Source organism: Rhipicephalus microplus, chromosome 5, assembly GCF_043290135.1.
Source record: "Rhipicephalus microplus isolate Deutch F79 chromosome 5, USDA_Rmic, whole genome shotgun sequence".
Taxonomy (NCBI): Eukaryota; Metazoa; Arthropoda; class Arachnida; order Ixodida; family Ixodidae; genus Rhipicephalus; species Rhipicephalus microplus.
Genome location: NC_134704.1, coordinates 59,755,453 through 59,781,982, shown reverse-complemented (window position 1 = coordinate 59,781,982; position 26,530 = coordinate 59,755,453). Strand labels below are relative to the sequence as shown.

Genomic DNA, 26,530 nt, shown 5'->3' with positions numbered 1-26,530 from the left:
CGATGTGATGAACGATATTCTGTGTGACGGTGGTACCAGCAGGTTGTTCAAATTCGCCAACATTTCCTCAGGAAATGTGTCGTTAGAATGCTATCTTTCCCCGATTTCAAAGGTATATATAAAGAAAAAAATGAGATACATAGAATAGTTTGAAAGAACAGCTACCCCCAAACAACACGGATGACACAGAGAGCATGTATAAGCGTAGTCATACACGACACGTCAGAAAAAAGCAACTAGCTTAATTAAAAGTATTACTTCGGGCTGAGTAATCATGACGTCAGCAAACATCCAGACACCGTAGTGTTCTGCCATGTAACAAGGGCCATGCCAGCCAGTTTTCCAGCCATGCCAGTTTTCTGAGTTTTGTCTTTTCTTCACGCTAGGCTATCAACTGTGTATCAAGGAATTTCAGGCTAAATCCCACAAGTACTGCTTCACTTTTTTGCTTTGTTTTTGTATGTTCCGTATGCAATCGGCCTGCCACTCCGGCTATCATATGCGACATTTTCACTGGTTATAGCCTATCTTAATTATTTTAATCCACAGCGCTGCATTTACAAAGCATGGAGAAAAACAAATCTGTGATACGCGCAAAAGACACGCACGGAGACTAAAGAGTGTTGAAGTTCAGCGCCTCTGCTCTGTGTGTCACTAATTGCCTGTCTCTGCTTCTTCAATTTTATTCTATTCTTCTCAATATCGTGTGCGACCAACTAGCCCGCAAGTACCATTTCTTCGGTTGAACGATTCTATGTCGAATACTTTTTTCTTGTTTGTGTGTATAGGCGCTTGAAACCACGCATCATTGCCCCTCCTCTGAGTTGCGCCCCGTTTACATATGGGGCCACATGCATGTCGATGATCAGGCTAATTATTTCTACTTCGCTCATTCAGCGGAGCACTTCTTTTTCACCAACTGACCCTATCAACTACTACATTATGCCAAAAATAGTTCTGAGGCCCCATCAATGGTACCGGGATTACACGGTCTCAACAGGAGAACTACCGCACGTATTAACCTACTCCACTGCATAGACGCCATCTCTTCTTAAAGAAAAAAAAACAGAAAAAAAGAAGGACCGCACGGGAATTCGTGGGAAGGTATTCGCCTATAAAACTTGGCAATCCGTAATCATTGCACTTCGAGACACCGACCAATCTATTCACACGAAGCATACAGATGACAAGATAAACGCAGGAGCCTAACAGTGCCAAAAGGTATAACCAGCGGAAAGGTTACACCGAGGTTAAGCAACGCGCCGCGGACGGACCAGTCCGCGACGATCACTCCCAATCATAATCTGAATACCTCGATAGCTGAGTTTATTAGCTATACCGTGCAACGTATCTCGAAATTATAGTGAGAGGAGAGTAGCCACGCTGGGATGAAAGAAAAGAAAAACAAAGAAACTGGGGCAAACGCGATGTACAACTAATAATTGAAGCCGCAGCCACCGCAACCGAGGCAGCTTCATCACAATTTTCCGGAGCATGTCCACGAGTGGGACAATAAGTGTTATAATGTAAATGCTAAAGCAAAGAGTCATAAACTGGGGCAAGCATTTTCAGCGCAAAGCCTAGGGCTGTAGGTCGACATCATCGTGTAGTGATGACGAAGTATTTTAAGATGGCAGCCCGTGAGCATGTGCCATAGAGAACATACACTGCTGTGGTATGCAGAAATGATGTGCTTTGTGGAAACCGGATCTAGCTGAGTCACTCTTTGTTATATGCGTGAGCATATCGTTGCATATACCCCTACGTGATTTACGAACGGCGAGCTGTGGCATACTAGCCTACTGTATTGAATGGTCTGCCCCCACCATCAGTGGTTAGCAACGGTTGAACTTTATCAGATTTGGCTGATTTCGGCTGAATGGTCGGTAATAAACAGCTATTCTTGGCTAATTAAGGCCAAATGATTCCTGCCGCGGACTGCCGTTGGCTTAATATAGCAACATCAGCCAGGGGTGTCATTTGGCTAACTTTGACCAATGTTGGCTACGCGTCACAATAATACATTGTTTTCATTCAATCATAACTGAGAAGAGGAATTTTCCAACGGCACTGAAAAGATTATTGTTCTTGTGACAATTTTCTTTCTCTTTTTTATGTTTTCTACATAGTAAGTACGTATTATAAGTTTAGTCGTGTATTCGATTGCGAGTCACGTTACGAAATTGTAATCATGTTTTTTTAGTTTACCTTTTCTGTTTAATTTTTTTTATCTTCAACTCCTGCTTGGCGTTGTCATGCCATGCAGTAATGTGAAATAAATAAATAAATAATAGTAGTATCAAATAAATTAATTATGATAATAATAACAAAAATAAATTATCCAATCATGCGGTCGCATATACTCATACAAGTACTGCACGCCGGTGAATTCGCTCACGAATTGACAATCCCCAAACTTTCACGAACTCGGGCACAATTTTGGCGTTGAATATGCGTCGACGCGAGTGCTTCGTAGTGAGCCTGCAGCAGCAGCAGCCTCACACTGCCTCAGTAGATTCAATCGGACTCACTCCTCCGCTCGAACGACTGAGTCCGAAAGGCAACAAACTCCGAAATGGATGCGAAAATGACAATGAAGCGTTGACGTGCTGCTCACAACGACCTGCTGGCGGTCCCCAGCTTTCCGCGATTAGAGGTAAGAAGCGGACAGTCATTAAAATACAACGTCAGGAGTTCTCGGCCGCCATTGTAGCAATGAGCCTGCGTGGTCATATATAACTCCTCTGCAAATGAAACAATGATGGAACAGGTCCAACTTAGTAAAGGCGTATATGGTAGACATGAATACATCTATAGATGACAGAAGGGGAGGGGCAACCTCTCTTTCCACCATCTTACGCTACTTCATCTTGCTCAGGCCTATGACTACGGAGCTTCTTTTGTTTAAAAATTCAAACTATTTTCATTTCATTTCTTTACTACTTCACAAAGCGGAGGGCATAGACGAAAAAAAGCTCAGCTAAGATTGAACAGGCTTCCCAGCCTGTTAGGGTGCAGCATCACGCAGTCGCAGTACAGAAATTTTGCGCAAAAAGACGAAAGACAAAATGGAAACATTCTTTACATGCAGAGTCATGATCATTCGAAACAAATAAGCACTCATGTTACTTAATGACGCCGCACCACACTTGGAAGTGCATATATCAGCTCCATGAGAAACATGCCAGAAAATCAGACCTATAACAGTGCATGTGTATTTCGCAGCATTGCGTTACAAACAGTTGGGGGGACAATTTTTTTTTTCATTTCACGTGCCCATTTCCCGCCATACGACACCGCACGCAAGCACACTCCCCAACTCAACATAGCGTGCTCGCGATTTAACGTTCAGGCACGCTGGTCGCGCTTGCTTACACGTATACGGGCACGCATACGGAATCGGTGGCTGCGGCGGGCCGTCCCGATATGCGCGCCGCATGTATCGGCCGTGCAGTGCCGAAGCGCCGCGAACGCGGCCGCCGGCGAAATATGGGCCAGGGCGCACCACCGGCGTTTCTCTTATCTACTACGAACCATCGCGAGCGGCGGCAGCTTTGGCAACGTCGTGCCGTCATTAGCCCATTTCTCGGCCGCAACAACCGCTCCAGAGATCTGGATGCCAGCCGGTACGCGCGAGGGTGTGTTCGTGCTGCCGACGTTGGGCGTGCAGGGTATACCCCACCTCCTCCGGACCGGGAAAGCGGTGTTTCACGGCGCGCTGTACAGACGGCGCAACGTAACTCGATTACAAGGGCGTCCGAGCTCTGTTACATATACCACAGCATACGCGTATACGGCATTGGAGGAAGACGTTTCGGCAAGGAAGAGTGGCCGGCGCAATGCAGGGAATGCGTGTACACTGAGGGAACGCAGTGCGATGTGATCGTTGGAAGCAGTGCGATGGTAAATATAAGGAGAGGCACTCCATAAGCGAAAAAAAAAAAGAACGGTGTGCTCTGTTGGCAGTGTTTTTAGAAAAAAACAACAGAAAAACAAGAGGAAGGAGGCGACACTAACAAAGCCGCGCACGTAACTGAAAGCTACATCGTTACGAGGCTTGCAGAGAAAATACAAGTACGCAGCTATACGGGCTTAACACTGGTTACCAGCATTGATCATGCACCGTGCTTTCAGAAGAGATGGGTGTTATATCCTATAGTACTCAGTGTAGAGCTCCGAGATGTCTTTAGGACAGGAGTTCCAAACTCACCTCAGCCAGCAGGCCACTGTAACGAAATTTAGTCCTACAAATGCCGGGGTAACATCACGAAAACGAGGGGGGGGGGGGGGAGATTTCGGCCTAACGTTATCATTAAAATAATGCCTTTCCCTCATCCTATATATAGGTCATTTCTGAAGGACATTTGACGTCAGGTTTCAAAAAAAAAAAATACCAATTGCGATTTGCGATGGCTAAAATCTGAACACCAATTCTGAAATACAGTGTCTTCGTTCCAGGTTGATGTTTTAACTCAGCGACCGGATTGGGTGCCTCACAAAAACACGTCAAAAATAAAGTAATAAAAATAAATAAGCAAGACAACAAGAAAAATGCTTGAGACCAGTCCCGCCTGTGTACCTTACCCCGAGCAAGACGCTACTAATTACAAGAGGCCAGAAAATAATACGATACCGACTATTTGGCAAAGTCACAAACGTATTCAGTGTGGAACCGCAGCCCACTGGCAAAAAAGTCCACGGCCAGCGTGTTTGGCCCTTCATAAAGAACAAAACTTTTACTCCGGAAAACACAGTACTTTGTCGCTGCCAAATCATCAATTGTTAAAGCGCCCGACAACATGAGTTTTTGTCGCCTTTTGAACGTGGTCGTTTTACGCAGCATACACTTCGTCTGTTATTGGAATTAGGTATCTGTTAGCAAAATTAGGCAGTCCAGTATTCCCTCTACCTGGCCGCACTCGCGCGATACAGTGCACTATACACTCCTCTCTTTTGACGCCATATCGAATGATGTCACGCACTTGCTAATTCTTGAAGATCGCCACAGTGACTGTGTTTCCAAATTGAAACATTGTAAAAGGCGGCGTCAACGGCCCGTGATTTTCCTGTTTTCGTGCGAGAGAATGTACATGTTGATTTCGTCAACAACTTTATTTCTTCAACCTTGTCATTAAATTCTAATATACCAAGCATCGGAATTCAGAGCACCTCGATTCAGCGTAGAGCAACCATTGCCATACGGACATTCACCAAAGCTACAAAGGTGTGTTGTTTCTTTTTAACCTCAATGAATGGGAGCGCACAATGTCTAGGTATGCGTATGCGACGTTCGAGATGAAGGTCGCCTCGCTACGGGAAGCGAAGTTTTTTGTATTTGCGCTTTCGTGCACTCCTGGCATGCACGTGCGGGCACTCTATAAGGACACTCGCGTTCCATTCCATGGCTTCGTGCACGAAAGCCTATCATTTTATCCCATTCTAATTCAGCGTAGCCTAGGACACTCTTGTCGTATGCGGCTGACAAGCACATATTTCAAGTGAGCGAGCGAAAACATGCGCCGGCATTTCAAACAGCAAAGCCTACGCCCCGCGAGACCTTATATGCATTTTCCTCGCCGTATAGTCACTCCGGAGCATTCACTTGTTTTTTGTTTCTTTATAGGCCGCTAAATTCCGCGCCTTCGCTTTCAGGAAAGCGAAGAAGTCGTAAGGCAGGAACAGCAACGCACGCGACAGTCGACTTGCAAGGACCGTTCACGCCCCGCTCCGAAGACCTCGGCGGCTCTCTCGACGCTTCGAGAATAGCTCGTCACAAGTTGCATGCAGGCGCACACCGACCAAGGCAGTATAACTCTTAGCGACGAATAGCAACCCGACGATCCATCGTTTGTCCCACTTTACTGGTGCTCAGTCATCCATCGAGATGTCCATGGCCTTGACGCTGTAGACGACAGAGACGCTCTAACCTTTAACCATCGAATGTGCATACGCGCCAGCAGTTTAAAAGCTGCGGGACTAACGAAAGTACTCGGCTTTCTTTTGTCTTCTCTGGCGAAGATATAGGCGTGTCCTTCTGACACGCTTCTGAGAGACGCCCGCTCGCTGCACGCAAGTGAAGAAAATCACCTGCCCACGCGCGCCCCCATCAAGGCTCATATATAACGCGCCGAAAGGTCGCGCATTCCTCACGAGCGAAGCGGCGCGACTACGCCCCCGCGCTTAGCGAAGAGTGTGGAAAGGCGCCGGCAATGACAAGAAGATGTGTGCGTCAGGAGGCTCGCATCGGGGCATGCGAGCGTGTAAACGCACACATCTTCTTGTCATTGCCACGAACGTGCTGTCCGCCACAAGCAGAGCGGCAGGAGAGTCGTTTTCTATTTCTTGCTGTCGCATGCAGGCGCGGGAGGCTCGGTCTTCGCCTCCAAGCGCGTGAAGTAGCGCGGTTACACTAGACAGCAAAATATAGTGAGATAAAGTTGGAAAAATGTCTGTTTTCGTACATGTGCAGCATTTAAGATGGCCCATTCGCCTAGAGCACGTACACAATCAAAGAACAGACGTTATACAGTGAAGGATACCAGCAAGGGCAACAAATGTCTGCATTACTCGAGGTTAATATGTCTGTTTTCCAGTGAGGCTGCATACGTCGAGACGGAACAAATGTCTATGTAAGCACAACATCCCTGGCGCTATAGTACAACAAAAATTAGACACTGCTCCGCTCAAAAAAGAAGTAGTGTGTGCGGGCAAATGCGTTTAGGTGATTAAGAAATTGGCGAAACCTCACTACACTAAAACCACTGGTTCGCTCAAGGCGTCGCGGAACGGCGAATACGCATGCTCCTCAAGTGGCTCCTCAGGATCGGGCTCGAAACGCAAATATCAACCGCCAAACTAGACGACAGGACGAAATTTCGCTGCACTTTTCTGTACTCAGATTTCATCAAACTGGCTGTGTTCCCTGTGTGACGTTTGTAAGGAAGCTTCACTGGTCATCCCCCCATAATTGAATGACCCCCAGAGTTAAGCAACGGTATTAAACACTAGTGCAGCACCTTCACTTTTCAGCTTCGTTCTTTTTTGTTGTTGTTGTTGTTGTTGTTGTTGTTATAATCATAGCATCTTTTATGATAGTATGTTCAACAAGGTTGATTGTATCAACCTTGTTAAGTTTTCGATGAGCTCGCAACAGATGAGCTTTTTTTTTTTTTGTACAGAGGGATAAACTAGTTTGAGGTCTTGGGTGCCGAAAGCGAGGTACAATTATTTGTCATGCCATGCTTGGGAGACTTTTGCTTTAACTTCACTGCCTGAACTTATTTGACATGCATTTAAATATAAGCATGTGAGCGGTGTTTGTTTGTTACATTTAGTCATATAAAAAAGCAGCCCCGGCGGCAGGTGCATTGCCAGAAATAGTTGCGTAGAGTCAAAGCAAGTTCCTCTACAATGCAAGCAGCCTGAAGCGTCTATGTTAGGTGTCCTCCACTGAAACGAATCCTTTTTTTTTATTCAAGCCTTAATGCGTGCGTGCGTGCGCGTTGTGTCTCCCTCCACCACGTGGCCCGAAGTTATTCACTCGCTTTTGTGCACTAGAAAGCCACAAATAACCTGCGAAACGGAGCGTGCCACTCATTATAGGAGTTGCACAACTTTAAATCCTTATTAAGGCCTCCGCCATCACTTCAGTGAAATGCGCACACGACAGCCAGTCAATAGCTGTTATTATAATAACGAAATGTGATCCACCTTGTTCTGATTAAGACGCAGCGTCAAAACACAGCGAACACGAAAACTGCAGCAAGAAGGGTGGCACGATAACCTACGAAATATCCCCATCTCCTCGCTTGTATACATACACTTACTCGATCCACTGTCCACAACATTATGGCTACTTCCAAACTGGTCCCGAAATCTGTCGCGGCACCCACCGAACCACACGCTATAGGTCACCCAGCGCACTCGAGTTATAATTTAATGAAGCTGCCGCTTGTAACGAGACAACTGCGTCCCCACCGAACCTGACCTCTGTTGAGAAACGGCGGACCGATCCCGCCGAAGCCACCACTGTTGCGAAAGACGGCGACGCCAACACGGCCCCGGAGGCGCCACTGCTTTCAACTCCGCCGGGAAGGTCACCAGCCGTTTGGTAGCGTATGTTTCTCAGCTCGCGACTGCTTCTGCGCAGAGCTGAGGAGACGAGCGGACGAGACGACGGTGAGTTAAACAAGGTTTATGTACAGCATATATACAGAGGCGTTACAATTTCGGCACTGGGGCCGGCAGAGACTCGAAGAGCCGAGCTCCTCTCTCTAACACATAGGTCAGCCTTTCGCCTAAAACCGCTGACTCACACACATGTCGGCACTCCGACACGGGGACGCCTCTCACATAGGACCGCCGATCGCGACGCGCCGCAGGGCTTCTTTTATTTACACCGGGCCCAACTAAAATGTCCAATCAGAAGCGCCGCTGGTCTTCCGAGCAGGCTCCTCCAATGGGGTTCGCCGCGCGATGCGTCAGGCCACCAGACATGAGGACGCCGGCTCGCTGTCACGTGCGCAACTGACTCAATGCACGTGGGCCACAGATGCGCCGCGCGTGTTCACGCCGTGGAGTTGTTCGCGCCCGGCGGAGTGCGGGCTGGCCTTGACCCAGATTGCCTGTTTCAGAGGCACGGACGTTTGACGAGGACTCGCTGGCATAACACCTCTTCCTCTCCAACGTCACTGACGTACAAGCGGCGCCACTCGCGATGTCTCCGGCGTATCTCCGAATAGCACGAGAAAGGTGCTATCGCACCGGCATGCGAGGTTGTTCCGGGTGATACGGAACGGGGCGGTGCCTACATGTGGAGCGACGGGCGTATACGACGCGATTATTTTTAAACCACGTTACGACACACTGAGCTCTTCTCGAAGTGGGGAGCCCCGTCTCTACCAATGACCCACGTGCTACGTGAGCTCTCCCGCAAACAAACTCACACGCGAATGCGACCAACGCAAGAGCGTCGAAATAAACACGAGAAAATGCGCGAGCGAACAAAAGTTGAGCAGCGGCGTGCGATAAAAGGAGCGGAAGAGACGGGGTGAGCGCTCCCTGCCTCTTCTTCGTCGTCCTGCCTTCATTCAGTGGGTCGTCGGGAGGCCCAGAAATAAAACGATCCCGGATCGCGATAACGGCGACCGCAAAGGTCAAACCGTTCCGGTCAGACGCCGCGGTGTCCCCTGGCTTTATCTTTACGCGGGCCGCTCAAGCCGAGCCACCGTCGTCGGACCTGCGCCCCGCTCGTGGAAGTCGAGATACATCGCTTGTTTTTATTCTTCGAGGCAGCCGTTCGATTACGTCGACCCGCGAGTGCCACCGCCGTCGGTCTCAATGAAACGCCAGAGTGGTGCGCGCGCGTATACGGAGGATGAGAAGGAAGGCACCATCCTTTCCTGCCAGAGACACAGAGAGATAGAGCAAATTTGCACCCGCAAATTGGGCCAGCCGGGAGATGGCTCTATGCAATCTGCTGACCGGACGGTGGAACTCCTACCTGCCGAGTTTACCAGCAGCGTGGTCACTTTAACTACGCCGAACAAATATCACCATGCCATTTTAAATATGAATAAATAAAGAAAGAATAAACACCTACGTGCCATGTAGTTTATATTTGTTGGGGTCTTAAAACATATAAGGGTTATACGATCATGATACACGTCGTAAGAGAAGGCTCCGGAAATTTCGACCACCGGGAGTTCTTTAACGAGCAAAAAATCGCAGCATATCCGCGGAGTGAATGATAATAAGTGGGGCGAAGCGTCCGTCAGCCCGTCCATGCTTCCGTCCGTCCGCGCGACCGTCCGCGCGTCAATCCATGCGCCCGTCCGTCTATACGCGCGTCCGTCCGTCTGTTCGTACATCCATCCGTCCGTACGTCTGCTAGTCAGCCTGTCCCTCCGTCCGCGCGTCCGTCCATGCGTCCATCTAGCCAACACTCCAATTACCGCCATCCCCCATCTCGCAACATCTGTGGCACATACCCGCTCGAGAGCTGGTATGTGCCACCGGTGGTTACATACATACATACATACATACATACATACATACATACATACATACATACATACATACATACATACATACATACATACATACATACATACATACATACATACATACATACATACGGAGAAACGACAGACCCACGCCATAAGGAGCTTCTTCGCCCTAAAGATCTCAGTACACGGGCTTCCAGCATCCCACGACCTTCGTGTCAGCATTCAAGCACCATAATGACCAAACCACTGGGGAGGGTGACATCTACATGAAAGAGTCAAAGTTAGAGTGACAATTACAAATGAAAACAAATGTACGGTTTTCTCCCTTCGAGGAGTGCAACTGACCTGCCTCTGACCCACGGCTGTCGTTTGGATAGGTCAACACTTTTTTTTTGCAAAAGCTAACGTTGCCAGACTTCACGTGTCATAGGTAAAGTTACAGTGTCGCGTGGCGTCACGCAGTAATCCACGCCAGGTGGTGCAACTTTACTAGCCCCTCAAAGTGAACATGTTGTGACGTGTCACGAGCGACGGATTGTGTTACAGTCTGTGAGAATGTGTGGTGACTGTTCGCGCTCGTTTGTGTGGTTTTGAATATTATGAGATAATATTCTTAAAGTGGGGGGCAGTGTCACAGAACGAGCGCTAAAAAAGAGCGCGCCGCCAAATCCTTGCGACAACGGGCGGCAGAAACGCCGCGAGGTAAAAAGAAAAAGAAAGAAAGCAAACATCCAGGGCTCCCGGGCGCGCGCCCTCCCCGCAGAAGCACGGCTTCGCAGACGATCCTCCTCACCCCACATCGGCGGCCCAGCAAGGCCGCGATTTTTCTAGAACGAAGGAGGCGGGGTCAGACCGAGTGAATCATCCTCCGGGGAGGGCAGACGAACCGTCTCGTGCCTCTCCCCAGCCTTCGCTGCGCGTCGCGCCGACGAAATGACGAGAAACATCTGGAAAGTCGCGCGGAACGTATTTAATCGAGCAGCCGAGACGAGAAAGCAGGAGAAGACGGAAAGTTAGCGCCGGAGCGCGTAGGAATTCCGCCGGGTAGTCGGCGAAGGTTCTGCCCGTAGTGACAGAACAGGAGGAGACGGAAGTGAGCGCCAGAGTGCGTAGAGATTCCGCCGTGTAGTCGGCGAAGTTTTTGGTCCGTAGGGACGGCTCGAGCTACAGGCAAGAGCGTGTGTTTACCGCTATTGAGCGAGGACGCGTGGCAACAGCTGCGTGTGAAGCCGACGGATTTCCGGCGAAGAAGTTTGAAGCTTGGAGAGTGGCCATTTGAGGACGCGAGGTTTCCTGGAAGAGAAACTTCAAGAGAGCTGCGGAACGACAACAACCGTGGACTTTGAGTGAGTGATTCTCGGAAGAGTATCATCTCGACTTTGGTTCCAAGAACTTTGCACTGGATAGGTTTTCTATCTCTTTAGTCTTTAAGTGTCTTGGTTGTTCAATGCATGCGACTGCATTGTAGTGCGTATTGTTGTCCGTGTCCGTTGTTTTGAGTGTGGCTGATTGTACCGTGTAGTACGTTGTTTGATTGGTGACTATTGTGGAGTGTGCATTTTTGTGTATTATTTTCGATCTGCCATCATTGAGAATATAATTTGTTTGTTTATCAACTCTCGGCTCTGACTTGTTCTTTGGGCCACAGCCGGCGTCCGCTGGCGCGCCAAAAAGGACCACTTCAAAATTGTCCACGCTTTCGTGGTGCGGTTCGGGGGGGGGGGGGCCGATACTTCGGCTCTTGGAATTAGCCCGGCGATCGCCTCCCTAATAAACGGGACAGATGTGACACATGTCCAGGACGGCCAAGACGCCCTCAGCAAATACAAGCACACCTATCAAAACATCGCCCAGACTGTCAGTCGCTCGTTTATACAACATTTATCCCTCAATGTTGTCTTCTCCATCAAGCTTCGTCCTTACATTGAACACTCATATAGCAAATAAGTACCAAGTTAGTAACTGCACCTAGTTTTGAGAAATAGGCCGCAATTGTTAATATTAATTTCTGTAGTATTACAACTCAAAATGATGGCATGGTTATGAAGCACGCCGTGAAGTAAATCACCCCGGAAATTCGGACTCGGCCACCAATAAACGCTTGTTTACACAAACGTATTATTGTGCCTTGTGGAATGCAGGACACTCGGCACCGTAAACTGATGCGGTAAATACCAAGCGATACATGAAAAAAACACGAATGTTTGTCGAAAACCTGATGATCTGTATCTAAAGTTTGCGCCAAGGGCTAAATCCTGCTCAATTTGCACAAATAGACATAATGAAAGGTCAAATTAAAAAGATAAGTTATTTAGCTTATGTAGCTATTGCTGCTGAGAACACATATTCGTGCAAGTGGTATTCACTAAGGTGCAGAAATAATCCACTAAGAAAATGTAAAGAAAATACCGAATAGTTGTGGTTAACGTGCGGACTTTAGTAAATACCAGAGACCACGTTATTTTCGGGGCCCTCTGCTCGGGGTACATCACGTACGGAGGCTAGTATGGAGCCCCTCTAGCAACACCTCTCTATCACTTCTAAAAGGACACTTATGTGTACAGATAATTAATCCTTGAACACAGAAGTAGTTTGAACCAACATTACAAGTAATTTTGGCTTCGTCAAGGCAGACAAAGGACAACTCGCCTAAGCTCTGATTTCAGCAATTCCAAAAGTTCAATTATTTTCATCTGTTGAAGGGTTCATCTTATTCTAAACCTTGACCATTTATAAATCGCCTATCTGCAAATGCTCAAAACACGCGCTTTCTGATCAAGCGATTCCAATATCGAAACGACACAACAACGGCGATAAGGAAAGAATGCGGCGTAGCGAGGCGCTGTTTGGATTAAGCCATCTCACACGTATACCTTAATCTGCCGCGCCACCATTCTTTGCGGCCTGATTCTCGGGTTACTTGTGCACCACCACGTTTTGCGGAAAGTTCCTGCGGTCTTTCTCACGTACACATTCGAGGTGTCGAGTACTATAACCGCATTGAACTGTTCGTGCAAGTTACGAGAAAACACACACACACACACACACACACACACACACACACACACACACACACACACACACACACACACACACACACAAAACAAGACTAAGACAAAACGGGAGTAGGCAGTAAATATAGCCAGCCGTCAACCGATAGCGGGGCACATAAGAAACCACCTCGGAACTGGTCAAGCACCAAAAATACACAAGCTCACACTCGTGGGACGCAAAGTTTAAGGATCTCTACTACACTGACCGAAACTATCACGTTTCGGGCGCCCCGCTCTAGTGCGCCAGCGGGCCTCATTTTTACGTCACGACCGGCAGGGGCGGCGTAAAAGCGTTATCGATCGAACGGATAGAAGCGGGTCTTCTTGCATACGGGGTCGGAGGTCAAGGCGCGGCGACGGTACCTGCGCTTCGCGTCGTGACCCCGGTTAGCTATATAGTCCGGCCCGGGCACGTTATATGCGAGCGCGGAAACCGGAATAGTAGCTGCTCCGCTGGCCGCAACGTGTATTAAATCACGGTCACCGACGCCGGAACACTTGTATTCGAAGAACGGTAGACACACACATGGGCTTCCTATACACACGTGAACTAGCCGATTTTTCCGAAAGCGCATCGGACAACAAGACTATGAGGGGAGGTTCTTTCACCGCGTTATAACGGCTTGGATTGTCGTGGCACATGAATGACTTGCAGCCGTCAAAGGTGGGCGGTATACTGAAAATGGTTAAGGAGTAGCATTCTGTGCGCTGCGAAAGCTGATTGCATACACACATTATATACGAATAGTTCGTCTTTACATAACTACGCTTTGTTTACCACGAATACGGATTGCAAAACACACACACACACACACAAACACACACACACACACACACACACACACACACACACACACACACACACACACACACACACACACACACACACACAACCGCACTTGTGAAGATGAATCAGCACCAATTAGCCCACCCGATAGCTCTTCTAAACGTATGAGTCGACCTGACCTTGTCGCTTCGAGTGTGGGCTTGCTATGCATTCAAGTCAACACTGCTGCTGTTATATGACTGAACTTGGCCCCTATGTGTATCGTTATGAGATCCCATATTCCGCACGCCTGTGGCTGTATTCTACGTAAACACTTATGTCGTTATGTTTTGTAATAATATTTAGCGCTATCAAGAGAAAAAATACCTCATGCTCATGTTCTTTTTTTTTTCTTAGTACTTCGTCAAACTGATGCAAGCTCAGGTGCACTGCTTTGTACGGAGAGAGTTCCTAATCAGTGGGTAAGGATTCACAATGCATAATAAAAATGTCAAGGCATGCCAACGTGATCGCAAGAAAACTGGACAGCACGACGGCACTTGTCTTCTCGTGATATTGTGCACACGTATTTTTACGACTACATTCTTTTATCATGAAGTCTTAATCAGAGACGTATAGCTCCTTAATATAGAAAAAAAAAAAAACTTAAGTGCGAGTTTCGTACAAGTAATATAAGATCACTGAAAATACAGCCAAAGGTATGACACCATTCTTATTTTACATCCCTTCACAAGATAGCGCTTCGAAAAATTTGGCTGGGAGAAAACTTATGTCCGTAAAGTTTAAAATCTTCTAGCAGTATGGAGTAGGTGAAAAAAAAAAGAGAGCAAGTAGCTTGAAAGCTTTAGCTAAGACTACGTTGAATTCATCTGTGTATAGTCCTGCTCTTCTGATCTTAGCACCTGCGACGCCGAAAGAAAAAAAAAACACATAAAAACAACAGTGCTTTCAGAACTCGTGCCAAGCCTAACATACAGCGCTACGCCTGCAGGTCCAACCGGAAATCAGCGTGATTCGAACAAACCCACCGTGACGACTCAAATTCGGCGTCAATTTTCCCATTGCTTGCCCATTGTACGTTAAGTACATATAACAAAAAGCCCCACCGCAATGCTGTTTGTGACAAATTGGCAAATTATCCCATCAACGTCGAGAGGAACGCCACCCTTTTTTTTCCTGACGGCCCCATCAACTATTTTTTTTGCACCCCTCCCAGACCAATTCCGTCGATGTCATTCGTATACAAACTGACCGCTACGCAAGGCACAAAGAATCAACCCACGGCATGGCGCGAGTGCAGAAATGGTTCACAGCGGCAGGCCGCAATCCACTACGCGCGTCTATCCAAAGGACACGTACTGAGCTCGGAATTCACGCTGACTCAAAAACGGCCGCCCCGAGTTGTCATGCCAAATAGGGAGCGGCACGGCATGCGGCAGGGATGGGCACGAACGAGAGACACACAGAAAAAAAAAAAAACTGATTGCAGACTCGCCGCAGCAACAAAAATGAAACACCCGAAGGTTAAGAAATACGAGGCGTGCGGCTGGCCGAAATACGTCACACGTGGCGCCCTCCGTGAGCCGACTCATAAGAACGTGGGCGCTCGTTTACAATGTATCCCGTTATGGTCTGCATCCTTTTTGAGACCCGGCGACCGAAACGCGCTTGCGCCACTTCCACAAGCGGCGCGGTGCCTTTGCAACAACGACGCTTAAATCTCTCGAAGAACGTTCGCATACCATGCACCGCCGGTGCCTCGATCAGCGGTCGCACGGTTTTCCTATTTTCACGGTCGCCGTCGCTCGAGCGGCGCAAAACGATCGACAAGGGCCGTGGCGACGACGTCTCTGATGCGGCCGTGAAGGCGGCTCTTTTGTCAAGGCGATGATGACTCCGGCCTCCTTTATTATTGTTTACGTTTCATCCTCCATACACTGCGGCGTTCGAGGCAAGTTCAATCGGCGGCCATGAGTCGGTTCACCACGGCCGCACGCGCGCGCGCTTTAAATTGACTATTTTTTCTATACCTGTATCGTGTGTATAGCCTTCGCGCACGTGGCGACAAAGGAAAGCAATTCTCGGACCCCTCCGATCCCGTTATATTTCGAAGCGCACCTTTTTTCGTCAGCGTCGACTACCCACCAAGGCTCAAAGAAATTTCAGGGGAATGAGCCAAGCGATATCGTTTCTTTCTTTCTTTCTTTCTTTCTTTCTTTCTTTCTTTCTTTCTTTCTTTCTTTCTTTCTTTCTTTCTTTCTTTCTTTCTTTCTTTCTTTCTTTCTTTCTTTCTTTCTTTCTTTCTTTCTTTCTTTCTTTCCGGGTCTAAAGAAGTCCCCACTTCCGCAATCACCATGAGCTGGAATGAATTACATTTGAAAAATAATAATGATCGTTGCCCCAGAATTACCGGGTGTGCAGGCAGCAGGGCTCGGTCTTTCGTGAGTCGGTAGAATGTGGTCACATTTTTGAAATCGGGTAATTACTGGAGTCACAGCTGAACGGGTGTTTGTATTAGCTCCAGAAAAAATGTATTTATAGGTATACTTAAAGATTAGCAGTCGTTCATTTTTCGTGAACTCTGTAGATCAACAATTACGTTTCGTCTGCCTGCTTGTGATCTGTTCAGAATCACAGGCTGCCACAGGCGACTTCGAAGCATTCGAGTTTTCCACACCGTCTCCATATTAGCTTTGTACGGAAATCATAGGTTTTGTATACACATATATAGGATACAGTAGATTTAAATGGCAAACAATATAAAACTTTCTCTACGAAGAGAAGAGAGACAGTAAAGAGAGAAAATTAAACCGGAAAAAAATCACTAGGTGTCGCGCTGCTACTCTCGAGGACGCGGGCTCGATTCCCGAACACAGTGGCAGTATTTCGATGGGAGCGAAAGTAATCGTCACACACAACCCCGCTGACAGCGTGCTCAAAATCGTATCAAGGTTATGGCATGCAAAACACTAGGTATTATCCTTGAACTTCTGGGTCGCTACTCTTTACTGGAAGGACAGAAATAATCGCGGAAGCATTTTCTGTAATAAATTACACGGACGAACGGACAGACAGATGTAACAATGAATGATATGCAGGCTAAAATGCCAATCAGAGAACAATCTTGAAGGTTATCTTGGAAAGCCAGCTCGTATACATATTACAACACGCGGACGAGACAAAAGGAAAGAAGCGGGAAGTCCATGTGCTTTCTGCTTCTTTGAAATGAAGGTTCCATAAGCAACCACCAGCGCGTAAGCGCAACGGCAAATAATTAACTAAGCAAAATATAGAACAATAACACCACGCGATTCTCGTCGAGTTATCTCTCGCATGGATTAAACAAGATATAGAAACTGATAAGAATTTTCAACAGCAACAGAAACTGATACCTAAAACATGAAGCTGAATTTTTCCTCGCTACATATTCATTGCATCGTTGCCGAAAGTGATGTCGGTTATAATTGTATTGTTCTTCTTGGAGGTAAGCATTATTCTCGAGAGAGGTGAGCGCGTGAAATATAATCGCTGCTGCACTGATTAATTGCGCTTTTAACATGCAAATCAGCCTCAGTTCCTTGCTGCGGCAGTGTGCTTTCTATTTCTCTTGTTCAGCGCTTCATTGAGTACGTAAGATGGGCCACGCGGTCGCAGTGTGAGAGCGTGTGCTTCATTCACATTGCGCGCCTTTCTGACCTGGTTGTTAACTATACGAGGAGGCCCCGCCGCGGTGGTCTAGTGGCTAAGGTACTTTTATATTGTCTTTCATATTGTATTATTGTCTTTTATATTGTATTGTCTTTTATATTGTATTATTTTATAGCTTTTATATTGTCTAGGGTACGTATGATTAGCCACACAAAAAATCATTTGATCTGTGGATACTCACCCTTAATAAAGCCGCAGTAATGAGCAGGCATTCACCGAATAAAGTAAAAACAAAAGCATTCCCGTGCTCGCAAGTCACAAAAAAAAATCGTATCTTATTCTCGAAGGCTATCTGTTTCTTTTTTCTTCATTTTCTTTTTTTTCTATCCATTTTTACTCATTCGTTGCAGGAACCACGAGATTGTAGCCAAATTATCTGCCTGTAACTAAAGCTTTTGTTTTTACCAGTCCATATCCTTATGCTTTATTGCATTTACATACGCTGTTGTAGCTTGTACAAGACTATCGCAGGAGTGGCGTGATAAGCGAATAAACAAATATACACTGGTTTGTAAACAGTTACATATCTAAGAACAAACCTAGAGACACGGACAGACGAGGACAGACACGTACTGATAGCGATGTCCTAATAACATTATTGTTAATTGCTGTGACAGGCAGGCCGGTCACGCGTTATCTAAATGTACTTCAAACGCTGCACGACTGCCTTGCGTATATACTGTCAATGCATGGTAAGTGATTTCTTATATCTAGTTGTCGATACAGTGGTCTTCACCCCGCCGAGCTGGTTTAGCTGTAATTGTTGCTCGACTGCTGACCCCAAGGTCGTGGAATAGAATCCCGGCCACGAAGGCCGCCTTTCAATGAAGGCGAAATGCTAGACCCCATGTGGTTAGATTAAAGAGCACGTAAAAAAGTCACTGCATATACACTCCGCTGCATACGCGCCAGGCCATAGACTGAAAATCCTTTTTTTTCTCTCTCTCTTTCTCTTCTGTTTCTTCTCTTTCTCATCTTTATGCCCCTTTCCCATTCCCCCAGCGTAGGGTAGCAAACCGGGCATGTGCCTGGTTAGCCTCCCTACCTTCTCTTTTGTTATTCTCGTCCTCCTCCTCATCCTACTCCTCCTACACGGAGTATCTGAGGGTATGCTGTGCTGGCTACGCCGAAAGGATGGGACTACCTGTGATCATAAGGAGTTTCGCCCCAAAAGAAAACAAACGGCGGCTGAAGTTTCCGAAGCCCTCCACTACTTGCAAGTCGATATATCGATACCTCATTCACAGAAAGGCACACACGGTGGCGTTATGGTGCGTTCTTTTAATTCCCTAATTCACGCTGAACTGTAATCAACGCTTGAGAGCGGATATTTTTTATATGTAATGAAGTTATTGATGTACTACCGCATGGGACCTGCTTGAAACAGTCCAGTAATGACACATTTTACAGTATCTGTATGCAGAACGAAAAAAAAAGAATAAACAAGGAAGTTATAAGGCGTGGACGTCACGCAGACCCTCACAGGTGTTGACCACGCACTCCGATTTGCCTGCTCAGCTGTACGCTTCAAAGCCACGTCGCAGCCTTCTGAAGGAACCCAACATCTCGCTTATTGCTGCCACAACGCGTTTACGCGCGAGTGCTAAAGAACTGCGGACGTATATCCATACGCACACGAAAGGAGAGTTTACGCCGCGCAGTGCCCGTGGTCAGTTGCCGAAACGTCACAAGCCTCTGGCGGCTGGATGGCGTTATGCTCTCGTTCCTTCCACGTCTTTCGGCATCTCCGCAGCGAGCAGCGCGGATTCGCTCTGTTTGACACGGAATCTGTAGTGACTTTTGTCGCTGTGATGAATGCGTTTCAAGGCGTCTCCACGCGGCATATATGTTCACATCCACGCGATCCTCACAAAGGGTGCGAAACAGCGCGAGAAGTGCCACACAGTTTGAGGGCGCGGCAAGGGGTGACTTAGCTGCAGAAATACCAAGTGTGCACGGGCCATGTATGTAGAGCTCAATATCGCTGTATATATACACGAAAGGAAATGTGGCATGCAGCCCAGTTTTATCGCCTAAGATTTAATCCGACATTTATCGCAATAGCTTCTGCAGGCACTGCAACTAATTCGCTAGCTTAGGCCACGTGCTCTGGTGTTGCCCCTCGTTGCGAGGCGCAGGCCAATCAAATGAAAACAAGTAGCTGTCCGCTTTCAAAAGCCCCGATGTTGGGGATCAACTGTGGGCTGTCCAGAGGGCCCAGGATGCAGCGGTCGGGCTTGGCCCGACTGTCCCAACGTGGAAGCGGCCAGCTGCGCGTTGAGTCATGCACCTCAGAACTAGCAATAAAGTTTCGCATCCATCCATCCATGCGCAATGAACCACCACTCCAACCCAAAACCACTTCAGCTACTCTGTGAGCGTCAACGAACGTTGCGCAGAAAGCTATAGCACTGATTAAAACAGCACTGATTATATCAGTTGTGTGAGAGGTATGCATATTCAAACGTTTCAAGGCTGTCGGTCGAGGCATGTCTGTTTGCTGGCGTTGGCGTGAGCCTTGGCCGTGATGATGATGTGATGATGATAGCGAAGATGACAGTGATAATCACGGGCAACGACTGGCTTGTGCAGCATACATGATGTCTCGATATGATCTACGATGCATTTCGTATGACTGGAAACGAACAGCAACCATGAGGGGAACGTGAAGAGACCTCATATTCCGCTCAAACCCTGACGCTCAAACCGCTCAAACCCTGACGAAGACCGGTCCACCGGTCGAAACCGTTGGTAATAAAATTAAGACAACCGCTAAGTTGTATTTCTTCCCTTCCCCAAGTACGTTTGGCCCATTGCAAAAACTTCTTCGAATATATATATATATATATATATATATATATATATATATATATATATATATATATATATATATATATATATATATATTAATATATATATATATATATATATAGTTTTTTCAACTGTTTCTGCAACTGTCACTCTACCGAAACAGATTGAGTTTCAGATCTCTAGAACTCATCAACGAGGGCATTCATTGTACGAAATCAATGGTTTTTTCGGCGTCTATTTCACAGCTTCTCAAGTCTGCAATTCAATGTTTATGAGATCTACCAGGCGGAACAATTTGTACATATTAATACCATCTTATTAGTGTTCTTTTATGGGCTCAAAGCAGATGAGTACTAAATATTTTCAGCGCTCTAAATGTGACTGTAGAAAATATTCTCTCTGCCCAAAAGAAACTTCCCTTTACATTCTGACTCATGAAGGCCGACAACGCGACTAAGATTTATATGCGACCGCTTCTTCCATTTAAGCAGTCACTCACCCGAAGGATAACCACGGGGCTGTCCCTTAAGAACAAAAACTATGCCTAACGACGACATTATTTTCAGATGTTCGTTCCATTTGTATTTCAGAAGGTAATTCTAAAGAAGGACGTCCTCGAGAGGTGAACGTAAATAGAATTACAGATGGGGATTTCCCACGGTGTCACCAGTGACGCTTGCGGCGTTTTCGGCTTTTTAACCTGAGCACCAGAGTGTGCTTCTTTCGTAGACATCAAAACAAATGTAGTTCCAAGAATCACTTCTCAAAAACAACAATAAGGGCCTTGGCCTGCGTCGTCTAGTTACAACGGGGAGTTGAAGCAACCCTGCCTTGAAAAGCGGCTTTCGGTAAAGCTTATCAGTTTCGATGCTACGTCAAACGACAGGTAAGCGCACCGCGGGGAGTGCGACCGCCAACATTCTCGTGGCAAACTCACGTGATTATTGATAAGATAATTAATGTAAAGGCAGATTGTTGCTCGATGTTTCTTGGTATCCAGTCGCTCCCACTGGTACAGCCACTTCAGTGTGGTATGAAACTCATGGTACATATGCCAACTTTCGTACAAACCTATAGTTGCATAAAAAAAAAAATGTGGACTCTGCTAGCAGCGCTACGGAAGATAGAACGATACGTGGGGTTCAACGTCCCAAAACCACCATATGATAATGAGAGACGTTGTAGTGGAGGGCTCCGCAATTTTGACCACCTGATTTTATTAGCGTACACCCAAATTAGCTGCGGAAGATTTCTCTCGCACATGAGTAAAGGGGTGTTTGAAGAGAGAAATCTTTTCACGGAATCGAATAAAATGCATTTATATCTGCTTTGTAATAATGAGCAGCCATTTTGACAGGTGCATAATTTCAAAGGACGCCCACATGTTTGTATGAACAATTTAAAGAAGTTACGTCATTACATAATAGGCCAAGGAGAGTTCCTTATGAAAATGATCATCATAAGTAAATTATCGATTTGTTCTCATAAGCACAATAACATTTATTCAAAGAGTGCTAGCAATCCTTGATAAGAGAGCCATGTCATGCTTCCGGAGTGCCGTAGCTTGCTGCCCTGATTAAGTTTTTAAATTTGTATATGCTATGCTTCTTGAGACAAAACGTATTAGAATTTTTTTCCAACACAACGTTTCTTTCCGTTACAGCTAAGACACTGGAGTGTTTAAGAGCTATTCAAAAGATATTGAGGAGTACTACTGACTGGAACTGAATCACTTAGTCAAGTATGGCATCGTTCGAATCGCTGTCTAAATGTTTCAAATATTTACGCACAGTAGTGTTCAGTATAGAGATATACGTAGAATACTATCGTAGTAATTGAAAACACGACAGAGAAGAGGCAGATCTTCAGAAAAGATTGTACTTACTTCACCACATCAATTATGCACAAAAATGAGGGTACTGAACCCACCCTTTCTTAAGATCGAGGGCACTATACATGTGAACCGCGTCTGCAAGACACTGACGCACAGAGACGAGCTTTACCGGCACGACGCCTGGCTCCCGAGATGCTCGGCGACCGCTTGTTGACGGCGTACTTGAATGGCCTCTTCCTGTACAGCCTTGGTGGGCGAAGTTCGCGGGGAGCCAGAGAAGCAATTGATCCCCGTCGCTTGAACGATCGCGCTTCACAAGGGCTATCCGACTCCTTGACGAACTTGGTTCGCGTCATGGTCTCCGCACGAAGAACTCCGCTGAAGTCAGATTATCCATATTGCCCGGAGCATGCCCGAGACGTATGTGGTACACTGAAGTTATCAAACAGACAAATAATTCACTGTTATTCGCTTATGAGGAAATCCATGAGCACTTCATTTCTTCGAGTGGAGCAACTACGGCATGATTCTTGTATCAGTGGGCACAACAAAAGTGTTGCAAAGAATATGAGGTTGTCCCACGGGACATGATCCGAAGACGTGTGCGCCATCAAGCCAGCAAATACAGCAAAGTTGAGTTGCCACGATGCTATAACTGGCGTAGAATCTTGTTTTCGAAATTCGTAATCCTGAGGTCATGTAGCTGGACGCTGCCCCCGTCGTTCAGTCAGGATGACAGAAGTTTGACAGGGATTACGAAACCACACAAATTCATCAGTAACACCTTTAGCAGCGTTGACAAGGCAAGCTGGAAATGCTGGAGCACTTGGATTCACACACACCACGCTCCTCAGACTGTTCTTGCAAACGCGGACCGCGGGAACCACACGCGAGTTGAAGGGCACCTCTCTGGGCAAGCAGTCGGCGGCGCGGGCATCAAAGGGATGCCAAACAACACGCCGGGGACACCGCGAACACACACAACACGCTCACCACCTCCTCAGACACTGAGCGCCGGCGCGAGAGTGAACGCTCGAAAGCCCATGCTTCAAGGATCAGCCAAGGACATCCGCGAAGTGTGCCACTACATAAGAGTCGAAGGAGAGGGCCGCCCCAAGGGGAGCGAGAAAACCATTCGCCTGCTGCACACACACACACAAACATTCATACACAAATCCTTCCTTTCTCCCAGGAACACAATGGGCGTACGCTATGGCTCGGCGACCACCACGAGACGCTGGGAGGGAAAACAAAAAAAAAAAGAGGAATCCTCCGATGTGGAACTTCTTCCTATTCAGAAACGAGTGTATGAGTAGCGACCCTCGGCACGCGAACGCCTACAACAGGGCAAGGCGCGACGCGTGTATCCATAGGAGCCGCGCGCAGCTGGCTAAGGCCCTCCTGCCGTGCTGCTGGTGATGCAGGCCTGTTATATACCGAACGGTCGCAGCGAGGCAAACGTATTGTCTCCGTGTCGCATGGTGTCACGAGGCAAGGTGAAGGCCGCACGTCCCGCTCTCTGCCCATGCGTGTCTGTGGCTGCAGAACCACTACGCACACTCGACTCCCGTGTATATTAGTCCACGCGAAAACGCAACGTAGGGTCTCTGATCGCCACGACTGTCTCCCGTGCATCTGCGTCAACGAAGAGGTGAGGCGGAGCCTGACTCAGCTGAAAGGGTGTTGGCTCATTCCAACATAACCCCCCCTGCTACAGAAGACCTGTCAAGCGTACTGGCATGAGGCAGAGGTGAGAGAAGTTGTGCAGTTAACTGTCGTCTTCTGATTCCAGTCTGTTCTCTTTTTTGATATTTGTATATCTCTCCCCTTGCATAATGAATGTTACAGCGGGCCTATAGTCAGAGCTACGCGCCCCCCGCCGTTGATGCCGCGCTCTCCTACGTGTTTTTTTTTTGCCGCGTCAAGGTGAACGTGTTTATTGCTCGGTTCGGTGCCCACAGCGTGGCTTCCAATTGGCGTCGCTGGCTATGCGAATGACAGGCGAGGAGGGAGGCTCTAATTTGGCGCCGAGATATTAGCAAGCCCCGCGGGCGAACAGTGGTAAGAGAAAAAGACACGCACGCGCGTTCGGGAAAACAAAAACAAAAACAAAAAAAAGGCGTGAACAGTTCGCGCGATCGTAGCTACTCGTCACCAACGACTACACCTGCATTCCGTCACGACGTCTCTTCATTCTCTGCTTCGGGAGTGAAAGAAAAGACAGCCAATTTTCTTACCCATGCTCATTTCCCTTTGACCTTCGGTAGCGAGGTTACATGTAGGCCTAATTGAGCTGGGAATCATGTGGCTGATCTTAGCTTTTATGAATGGCTTAGTTTAGGGATACTCATTTTCTGCGTGAAACAAAAAATACGGGATTGTAAAAAAAACTGAAGAATATCGGTAAGTGCGTATGCACTGTACGTGGAATAGGCAGCACCTTCCAAGGGCATGATGCACGTGGATCAACGACACTTCAACGCCGTTTTCTTTATTGGAGAAGCCGTGACTAAACTATGGCACATGTAGTCGCCCCGTCCTTGCGTGCACGAAACTTGGGGAAAGATATCATTAGAACAACAACAACAAAAAAGCTGTTGAGTGGTTCGGCGTAACCATGCGGCAATGATGAACATAGACTGGCGCTACTCGCTCTTGTTCTAGTAATTACTGTCGACATCGCAGCGTACGAAGCGTACCTATTAAGATTACAAATGCAGCCAAACATGGTACGCCAGAATTTTTCGTAAGAGCGATCGTCTTCAGCCAATCGTGATGCGCGGCGCATCATTAGTGAATTCAGTCAGCCAATGGTAAAGAGAGTTCCCGTATATAGAGTTTCGAGAATTCAGCCCCAATACACTCTACTCAGAATCTGTACATGTGACCGCAGCTATTCGCAGAAACTAACTACCGACATATTTTGACTGTTTTGTAAGCCACTCTCGCTCCCGGGATCTCGAAGGGGCACCTTTTCACAAACTAATCAAGGGTGCGACGAAGTGAGCGTTTCGCCGGCTCTCATGGTGTATTTGTCTCTCCCAAAACACACCAGATCACGTTACCCGCAGCATACGCAATCAACGCAAACAATGTGACTTTTATTTAACAACAGGAATGCGCTACAATCAAACGTGTTTTCATGTATGAAGGCACACAAGTTCTGAGAAAAGGGGTGGGTTGACCAAGGGGGACTGCTGCCATCGTACAAGAAGAAACATTTTCACTACGGTGTACAAACAACGTCTGCAGAGTCTGAAGATTCCCATAATTGTATTGCACAAGGCGCACGTAAAGTGCTAGTCAGTGCCTCCCTTTGCTCACTTCGCTTCTTTTAATATATAAGTGGTTGTGTCTTAAAAAGAACAAACTTAGTGGAGTTTCCTTTCTGCCACTAGAGTTCTGGAGTTGCCTTTTTGTCATCATCCGAACGATTGCGTACACGAGACAAAAGCGTAGACACGACAGTAACACAGCAAAACAAGAGCTTAGCAGTAGCGAAGATGCTGCTAAGCTTTTTTTTATGCAATAGAATATACTCCCATTAAGAACTTGTGTTAATTGAATCTTTATATTTTATTGTGAGCTATACCTTCAATATCACAACAGCGAACTTCCCGTGCGCCAGACAAACTTGCCCCACCGCAGTGGTCTAGTGGCTAATGTACTCGGCTGCTGAGCCGCTGGTCGCGGGATCGAATCCCGGCTATGCGGCTGCATTTCCGATGGAGGCGAAAATGTTGTAGGCCCGTGTGCTCAGATTTGGGTGCACGTTAAAGAACCCCAGGTGGTCGAAATTTCCGGAGCCCTCCACTACGGCGTCTCTCATAATCATATGGTGGTTTTTGGGACGTTAAACTCCACATATCTATCAATCAATCAAACCAGACAAACTTGCGGAAAACACATGTTGCCTCATATGACCCTTCGTTTACTATACACGAACAGAGCGAAGAACAAAAAAAGAACAGAATAAGCTAAGACCACCGATAAGGCAAAAAATTGCAGCATTTCCGAGTATCACGAGGAAGACAGATAAAAATGCATATTCCCGCAGTGTTTCGTTCTTTGTTTCAGGCGCTCGCCACGAACTGTATACACATACATAATCCAGTCACTGAAACCCTCATCGAGCCCCGGTGTTGACCTTATTAATACGAAGTTTTTAAAAAGTACTGTTGTGTATTCCTCTATTATTTTGTGCAAAATATTCCAGCAGACCCTCGACACGAGCATCCTGCCGGCAGATTGGGAAGTCGGGAAGGTGGTGCCACTCCATAAGTCCGGTAACAAACACACGCCTAACAATTTCCGACCCATATCACTAACA

At 47.1% G+C, this 26,530-nt stretch overlaps 1 protein-coding gene across 4 annotated transcripts in view; it reads right to left on the bottom strand.

Moving 5' to 3' along the window:
* The window catches only part of LOC119174491 (uncharacterized), a 791,579-nt gene that overhangs the window by 433,543 nt on the left and 331,506 nt on the right, over positions 1–26,530 (bottom strand). Inside the window, exon 1 of one of the 4 annotated variants that reach the window (XM_075895553.1) lies at positions 22,370–23,179. The exons of the other annotated variants lie outside the window; for them this stretch is intronic. Coding sequence (XP_075751668.1) covers positions 22,370–22,556 — 187 coding nt within the window. The 5' untranslated portion in view covers positions 22,557–23,179. Of the gene's footprint in view, positions 1–22,369; positions 23,180–26,530 lie in introns of those variants that run through there. 4 annotated transcript variants of the gene reach the window in all.